The 8825-nt window shown below is 46.8% G+C and overlaps 1 protein-coding gene across 2 annotated transcripts; it reads left to right on the top strand.

The window, feature by feature from the left end:
• Positions 1 to 1231: 1231 nt before the first annotated feature.
• Positions 1232 to 5992, top strand: GFER (growth factor, augmenter of liver regeneration; the record flags this gene model as incomplete). Of its 2 annotated transcripts, none has more annotated exons than XM_084295684.1 (3): positions 1232 to 1462; positions 2070 to 2278; positions 2901 to 5992. In XM_084295684.1, the coding sequence occupies 3 exons, from the start codon at positions 1256 to 1258 to the stop codon at positions 3061 to 3063; spliced, it is 579 nt and encodes a 192-aa protein (XP_084151810.1). In that variant the 3' UTR covers positions 3064 to 5992. The 2 variants fall into 2 exon arrangements, with proteins under 2 accessions (XP_084151810.1, XP_084151809.1); XM_084295683.1 differs by having other exon boundaries at positions 1256 to 1462; positions 2073 to 2278.
• Between the last annotated feature and the right edge of the window lie 2833 nt (positions 5993 to 8825).

Here is an 8825-nt window from a genome sequence, read left to right on the forward strand (position 1 = left end):
AATAGAAAGAAAAGAGCAACCCTGTGCTGCCTTCTGAGTTTTCATGCTTAGAACTCCCATTAAGAACTTCATAACACTGCTCTGGCTTGGAGTCGGGCCAGAGGATACACTTCTGGCAGTGGCACCCACAAATTAACTGTCTGTAAGTTACTTTGCCTTTCCAAGGGGCAGTAGACAGCTCTGAAGCTGGTGCTGTGCAGGACCACCACCCAGGGTTGGACCTGAGCTGGATCGCAGTCGCAGTGTGCTTGCAACCCCCGTGGCTCACCAGAACAGGAATTAAAGGAAAGCTGCTGAACATCCACTGAGCACAGGAGGGCTGGGGGAAATGTCCTTGGCACGCTCTGCCCTTGCATAATGTGCAAACAGTCTGGGCAAATCCCTCCTTGGTATAGTTTTACCGGGACACGAGCACATGACGGTTTCTAAAAAACGTAAAATCGGTTACGGGTGCATCCTGCTGCAGGTGCACGGGTTAGGCTGGGTCAAACAGTTGTTCGTCCTCTAGCTTGGGGTGCTGGCTGTGTCATGGGACAGCACTGAGGTGCCACCACAACTGCCATGTAGGAGAGTGCCCCATGTCACTGGGTGTCCTGGCTGAGCCTGTGTGCTGCGTACAGGCATTGGCACAGCTGCTGTGGCCCCCCAGATATTGTGCCCCCCCCCAAGAGCTGCTGCAGCCCCCGAGGTGCTGTGGGGGACACTCAGTGTGGTGTGTGGAGGGCGAGCAGGCTCTGGCTGAGGCACAGCATCACAGCACTGCAGTGGCTCAGCTCTGCCTGCCTGGCATAGCAGTAGCTAGATGTAGGGCTTGGCTGTGGAAACTGAGCATTTGCCTTGGTCTGTAGGGTGAATAAACTGTAAATATGAGTTCAGACTGGCCTTGGTCTATATGGTGAATAACCTGTAAATATGTATACAGACTGCATTGGGTATGTAGGGTGAATAAGCTGTAAATACATATACAGACAGGCCTGGGTCTATACAGTGAATTAACTGTAAATATGCACACAGATGGGCCTTGGTCTATATGGTGAATAACCTGTAAATATGTATACAGACTGCATTGGGTATGTAGGGTGAATAAGCCGTAAATACGTATTCAGACAGGCTTCAGTCTATATGGTGAATAACACGTAAATGTATATACAGACTGCCCCTCATATCCCCAAAAGATTTTATTATTCCCCCCCCCCCCCCCAGCTCGGCCTCCAGCGGAGGCCGCCCCCGGCCCAGGGTGCACCGCGGCGCCAAGATGGCGGCGCCCAGCGAGGGCCGGCCGGGCCGCGGGGCCGCGGGGTTCCCGGGCGCTGAGGGCGGCCCCTTCCCCTTTCCCTTCCCCGTCCCCGCCGGTGCCGCGGGCTCCGGGGCGGAGGAGCCGTCCAAGAAGCCGTGCCGGGCCTGCACGGACTTCAAAAGCTGGCTCCGAGAGCAGAGGAAGCGGGCGGCGCCGGGCGCAGGGGTGAGGCGGCGGGGCCGGGGCCTCCCCTCACAGCCCCGGGGGCGCTGGGCCGCGGGCATGGTTCGTGGCCCCCCCGGGGAAGGGAACGGGGCAGGGGCTGCCCCAGCTCGGCCGCTGTCCCTGTGCTGGGGTGTTAAAGGGGCTGATGTCCCCTCACAGCCCTCGCTTAGGGCTGAAACGTTGGGCTAATGAAATAGTGAGGGGCTGGGGCGCCTGGTGAATGAGGGCAGGCAGAGAGAGCGGGGCATGGGTAGCCTGGAAAGGAGAAGAGTGAGGGGAGACCTCATTAATGTGTAATGGGAGGCTGCCAAGAGGATGGAGCTGGGCTCTTGGTTGTACCTAGTGACAGGATAAGGCAATGGGCACAAACTGAAGCACAGGAGGTTCTGGCTCAATAAGAGGGGGCACTTCTGTGCTGGGAGGGTGACAGAGCACTGGGACAGGGTGCCCAGAGAGGTCATGCAGTTTCCTTCTCTGGAGGTCTTCAGAACCCGCCTGGATGCCATCCTGCACAATGTGCTGTGCTCAACAGACGGTTGGACTACATGATCTTCAGAGGTCCTGTCCAACCTCGGCCATTCTGTGATCCTGGGATTTTCTCCCACAGCAGGTTGTGGTGGAGGAGAAGGAGCCACCCCCAGATTGCCCCCTGGACAGCGAGCAGCTGGGCCGAAACACCTGGGCCTTCCTGCACACCATGGCAGCCTACTACCCCGACCGCCCCACCAGCACCCAGCAGAAGGAGATGAGAGACTTCATCAACCTCTTCTCCAAGTTTTACCCCTGCGAGCACTGTGCCGAGGATCTGAGGGAAAGGTCAGTTGCCTCTTTGATTTTTTTTTTTTTCCCGGTAGCTGGTGAAGGGGCCTGAAGTGCTGGCTTGCAGCAAGTATTTGCATATCTGCAGCTCTTCCTGCTGTTGGGGTTTATAGGTACCTGAACTGGTTTTTTCCACTGCATAGATCAAAGAGACGCTTATTCAGAAAACAAATACCTTTTCTAGTGCTGTTAGATTGTATGCTGCCTCCAAGGCCTCCCTGAGGTCGTTTTATTGCCTTTCTGGTTCAAACTGGACTTGCCCTCACTCGTGGAATTAGACTGTGACTTTGAATAATTTAGGTTTCAGTAGGCAAGTGTGCTTTTATCTCAGAAGAGCCCCTTTACTGGCAACCACAGCAGCAGAAGCAAAGACTAAGATAAGCTGTGATGTTTGTTGACAGTAACAGGGGTAGAAAACTTTACCATATTTATCAAAAATTTCTTTTTTTTTTTGTGATGAACAGGCAAGAACGTTTGAAAGCTAGTTAGTGACTTAGCAAGCATCACATGGCAAAAAAGGTTCAGCAGGAGACTGGCTGTCTGTGTGCTATGTGCCTTCTTTGGGTATTGAAATTGGTGACTAAAGCAGTAACACTTGTTTCTTCTTCCCTGTTTGCAGGTTGCGAACAAATCAGCCTGATACAAGCAACAGAAATAACTTCTCCCAGTGGTTGTGTCTTCTTCATAATGAAGTGAACAGGAAACTGGGGAAATCGGAATTTGACTGCTCTCGTGTGGATGAGCGCTGGAGAGATGGTTGGAAAGACGGTAGTTGTGATTAATCCATGGAGACTGCTCTGAAATCTAACAGACCAATTCACTCTGCTGTTGAGTCACTACAGGGAGATGTGCGAGGAAATGCGTGTGTTGGTGCGCCTGTGTGTGTGACTGATCTGGTTTGTGAAAATAAAGGTGAAACCAATTCTGAAAGTCGACTTGAAAATCTTATCCTAATAGCATTTCGATAAATGGTCGTATCAAATGCATCATCTGAGGGACTGAGGCCTTACATTCGGCACAGGAATTGCCAGAAACCTGTGAAGTTAAGTTACTGACAAACTTGTGAGGACTTTTTCATTGCAACATTTCCTTATTTTAGGGGCATTTGCTTGTTTCTGTGACTAGAATTCCTCTTCCTGCACACTTGTAGAGGACTGCCTTGTGACATTTTACGTTTGTCTGCAAGCACTACCCTGATGTTTTAGAAAACTTTTTCATTGTCATTTTAACTTCTGTTCTGATAGGGCAAATTCATAATGTGTTTTGTGCCAAGTCTGTACCCCCTGATCGCTCTTTCAGGCATCTCCAGTTTAAAATCTCTGAAAGCAGGTACGTTTGAGAGCTAAAGTCATGGAACCTTCATTTCTCATTTGATTTCTGTGTTTCAGCTTATGAAAGATGACATTATAGAAAAGTGAACTAAAACAAGAGCAAAAAAAATCATGAATGGAAGGAAGTGTCAGCTGGGTGAAATTCAAATGTTTTAAATTGATTGCTCATTTTCTTTGAATCCAGATACAGTATGAGAAGAAGGCCTACTGAGCTTCTTACTGCTTCTTACTTTTAAAGCAGATAATTCTTCATCTTTGTTAAGAACTGTTGTCAGTTGTGAAAATAGCTGCAACGGTCTGAGACTGATATCTGTAATGCAGCATATTCAGTTTTGTTTAGCATATGGTATTTCTGAGTTGTCATTTGTGTTTTGAAATTTTTGATTGGGATTTGCTGACTTGTTTGACATTCTGGTGTTTTTACCTGGCTAAAAGTCACCCTAGAACAAAAGGACTTTACAACCCCCCTTGCAGTTTTTGAGTCCTGCTGTAATATCAGCTTTAGATAGTATTTATTGCACAGAAGACTGGAAGGAGTCCCTAAGGTAGATTCCCTCTACAGATGCTGGCCAGAATCCATGTCACTGGTGTTTGCCCAGTCAGCTATATTGTATCAGTGTTACTGATACGTAAGTGTGAATTTCAGGTGAAAGTGCAATAGCAACATAAATGATTTACACCGCAACGTGTATAAATGCACGTCTCTTTAAAGAGACAGTTTATATGTAGAAAAAGTCTAAATACTTTCAAATTCTGAAAAAAAATAGCAATATTGTGCCCTTATTGCATTTCTGGCAGTGAAAGCTTGCAGGAGTTTGCACAAACCATGACAATACGAGGCTTTTTCCTTCTGTACTGAGCTTTTCTGGTGTGTTTTAGTAAGCTTCCTTGTTTGATGCACTGCAGAATGTTTGTAAATTTACTTTTGCTGGTAGAGTGGGAGTTAGATGGAACTGGTACTTTTATAACAGGATTAGGGTGATGACGGTCGGTAGCTGAAAACTTTGATCTTCAAACCTTTGTACGTGGGGCTCCTTAGTGTTTAGAAAAGCAATCAGAACTTTGGAAATATATTTGGAAGATTTATGGCACGTTAAAATCTTTTCAAGTTGGACCTGTTAAAAGAGTATGACACGTTTTATGGACTGGTTATTCTAGCAAATTTTATTTAATAACGTTCCTAAACACAAACCAAACAAAACTGGGAAGTGTTTCATGAAGTAATGTAATCTGACTTCTTACTTCAAGGTATTATATAGATTATTAAAAGTGCTCAGAAAAATTCCCTATTTGCATGGTGAGGTTCTTCTTAGAACAAATAAATTCCAGCCCCTAGTTTTTGTTTTTTTCAGTAATGAACTCAGTTCCAAAATGATGCACGTAGATATCCACTAGCGTGGTGAGGACCAACAAAAAGGCTGTAGCCCCTTTTGTCAGGCTTGGCCTAAATTGCCAATGGATGTGGACAAGCATTTTCTGCTGGACTTGGTTGTGCTAAAGGATCATTTTTCTGTTCCTCAACAATTTCGTTGCTCGTGGGAGCAGGTTATGAGATTTCTTAATAAATTTGCTTCAGTGGAGGCTGGTAAAGCACCTGTTTTGTCCTATTTCATCTTAGTACCGAAAATGGGCCAGGTTAGAGAGTTGCACTTGTTCGTGCAAGCACACGTGGTCTGCTGGCAAGTCCCAGGACTGCTGCTGCTGTGTGCAGGCTGGTGATGGGCTGGAGGATGGCAGCCTTCCACCAAGCATCTGTCCACATTTTGAAAGAGTGTGGAGAGGAAATAAATCATGTATCCCTCTCAAAATCGGGGAGAGTGGCTGTGGCAACACCAAATTTTTGTCCCTTGTATTGTTCAAGGAGGTGGTAGGCCTGTGCAGAAGGAAAGTCCCCTTCTGCCAGCATTTACTGTTTTGCTGTCCTGGCAGTGGTGCAGAGGTAGAGGAAGAGCTTTAAACCAACTGTACAGCATCTGTAGCAAATGCTTGCTCGCAATGAGGCCACAAGCTATGGCTACCAGGATGTTATTAGGGCCGTTTGTAACTTTGTTAAGTGTCCATTAGGTAAAATACATGCTTGAGTTCTCTGTTTTCTCCTGTTTATGGTTTTGCAGAAGAGCTTTGACGTGTGTTTTTTGGGCATATTTGTGGATTTGACTGTCCAAGAAAGGATTTATTTTTTTTTTTTTGCTGCTCGTTTACAACACAGATAAAGTTTTAATCTTATATATGGAATTTCTATTGAAAATATTTGTATTTGTGTACATAAAAAGAAGGGGAAAATTGTGAATTCTCTCCTAAATGTACTTAATTAAATCTAGTTTAAAAAAATATATCTGTCTTAAAATTATGTTTCCTGTTTATGTGAAAATAATAAAGCAACTGAGTTTGTTCCTGGCTTCCCTACTGCATGAGGCCTTATGAAAAGCCATCGTGGTGTGCTGGCCTGTCCAACCTTCTGCATGCCGATATCTTACTGAGCTCAGCCCAGGTTGTGTGATTTTCTGCGTGTATTGATCAGAGAAGGTGGGGCTGCAACCAGTTCTTTTCCCTTGTGCTGCTGAATTGCTGCAATTCTCTTCAGAACATGAAGCTACAGAACAGCAGCGATGTAGACCAGGTCCCTGTCCGTCTGGTCAGAGTTTGGGGGCTGGGGGGGGATTTTCTGTGCGACGCTTCTAACAAACAGCACTGAAGGTAGCGTTACGGTTGGGAGTAGATCAGATCTTGCTGAATCTGAGCAAGATGGCAGTTGGGGGTGTCACCCACTGGAGGGCGATGCTTGTTAGCTGCACAGTCACTGCACAGCCATGCACGGCCAGAAAGGGGAAGCTGCTAACCAGGAACCCTCACAAGATAAGCACAGTCGGGAGCAGGTGCTGCTTGAGGAGCTTCTCAGACCTTACTCAAGAGCTGCCCTGTGTTCTAGGCACCTGGCTAACCTTTCAGCTTGTCAGAGGACTTACTGATTTCACAAACTGGGTTCCATTCAGAGCTGACTTTTTTTTTTTTCTTTCCTAAAAGCAAAGAGCAGGGAGCCACGAGGGAATTTTCTTCATGAATGGGAGGCAGAGCTGCTTGAGTAAGTGGCAAGTGCAGATGCTGGCGGAAGCAGCACTGTGCCTTTAACATTTTCCCAGGGATTAGCTGTTCTTTGCAGTGTGTTGGGTGTATACAGTCTCCTGTTTACAGTAAGATCCTCAGGAGTGGCTTTGCTTGCATGTGTCTCCAGCCTGTTACAGGTCGTGTGTGATATTTCTTCCTGTTGGAGTTTTTCAGGCTTGGAGAGGGTAGTGGGTTTGTTTGGTTTTCCCCTTCCTAGCAGGTTTGTTTTTTTTTTTTTTTTCCATTCCTGGAATGGCTGTTCAGGCTTTTTGTCTGAGCGACGGAGAGGAGCTGCTCAGTGTTCCCTGCAGTCAGGAGGAAGCACGTCAGTAGAAACTGCCAATAAGGTTGTGTGAAGTCAGCTCTTGATTTCGTAGGCTAATAAGAGAATGGAAATCAAGCAAGTTAAGCAAAACCACAGCTACCAGCACAGAGGCGAGCCATCAGTTAGGGAGACAGGACTGTCAGAGGGAAGGGTGAGTGCTGTGGTCAGCTGGAGCACTGACCTGGGTTGGCACGTCCCGCAGGGAGGGGTGTGTGAACACTGCTGCTTCCTCGCCAGCCCACACAGAGCCGGCTCAGCAATCTGTGTCTGCACAAATCTGGTGTCTGCAGCAATCCACGATTAATTCACAGCTGAGAGCTGGTGGTAGTTGGGATGCAGTGTAGCCTGCTGCAAGTCAGAAAACACTGCAGGCCACACAACTCTGCGACAAAGGATGGCTCTTACCAACTGAGGATAAATGGGACTCAGCACCCTTATCTGTCCTGACACTCCGGTATCTGGCATTGCCGTCAGTTCTTCATTTTTGTAATTAATGTCTCCAGAAGCAAAGACAAGCAAGCAGCACTAATATTTGTCTGCCACGCTTTGAAACTTTCTGTTCCCGGTCTCAGGTTTTCCCTCCCAAATATCACGTACCCTCTAGCTTCTTGGTTTCTGTTGTCTGTTACCGCAGTGTTCTTCCCAGATCTCTGTTGGCTATAGAGAAAATTTGCTTTGCATCTTAACCAAGTAAACAGTAGAGGGCAATAAAGCGTGTATTTATTTGGCTTTACCATTTATTTCTTGCACTTCTTTAAAATAGCGAGCTGCTCCAGTCCTTTTGTGGTTGCGTGAGGAGCTTTTGGTGCCTTCAGTTACTTTTCACACTAGTGGCTGTGTGCAGTACTTCTGTAATTGCACAGATGAGAGATACGTTACTTTTTTGCCAGCAGCTGAAGTCTGCACTTGGCAGTATAATAAAGCTGCCTGGATGCTATTTCCAGCTTGCTTCCTACCTGCTCTTCAGCCCGTAACTGGTTGTATTTGGATAAATCTTGGCTTTTCAAACCAGCAGTTAACGGATTGGAAATGGTGAAGGAGCTTTATCTGATAATTCCGTAACAGTCACTTTCTTACACAGAGCACTGTTTGTGTAACACAGGACAGTACTTGCCTTCAGTGTGAGCTGCTCTAGCTACAAAACCAGAGGAGAGCAGAGTGCGAAGGCACTTACAGCCTAAGCACCACTGGAGCTTTGCACAGAGCAAACACAGGTAAGGGCAAACAGACAGCAGTCATGAAAATTTTAGTCAGGAGGATCAAGATTGTTTGATGCAGTTGTCATTTGCTCTGAAGGCTTTCTGGAAAAAAAAAAAAGAGGGTTTGGAAGGAAGCTCAGAGGACAGTTAGGACTTCAACAACACCGTTGCTGTTGAGAGACAGGGATGCAACCCAGCCTTTCTGCGTGGCAAGGTACAGAAATAAATCCCAAGAAGTTTCATGGGAGCTTTGCTTTGAATTTGCACATCTGCAAGAAAGGAAACAGCGGAGTTAAATTGCTGTCTTTCCCACAGCAGACACCAGGCAGCTTTCATGCATTCCCTCAAAGCTTCTGTTTTATCCAGAACACCAAGCTTTAGCTCTAAACTCAAGTCCTGATGCTAGGGGACTTTCCTTTCAAACACCAAATTCGGTCAGGCAAAGCCAAGCTTTCCCTGCTTCCCCTATCACTGGTGTCCAGCTACCAGTAGTGTGAAAAAGTGGATGCTGTGGCTGTGCTTCGTGTGATGCTTCTTACAGGGGGTAAAAGATAACACCCCGTGCAAGATAGATGAGGTGAGGC

Source organism: Netta rufina, assembly GCF_964035555.1.
Source record: "Netta rufina genome assembly, chromosome: 15".
Lineage (NCBI taxonomy): Eukaryota > Metazoa > Chordata > Aves > Anseriformes > Anatidae > Netta > Netta rufina.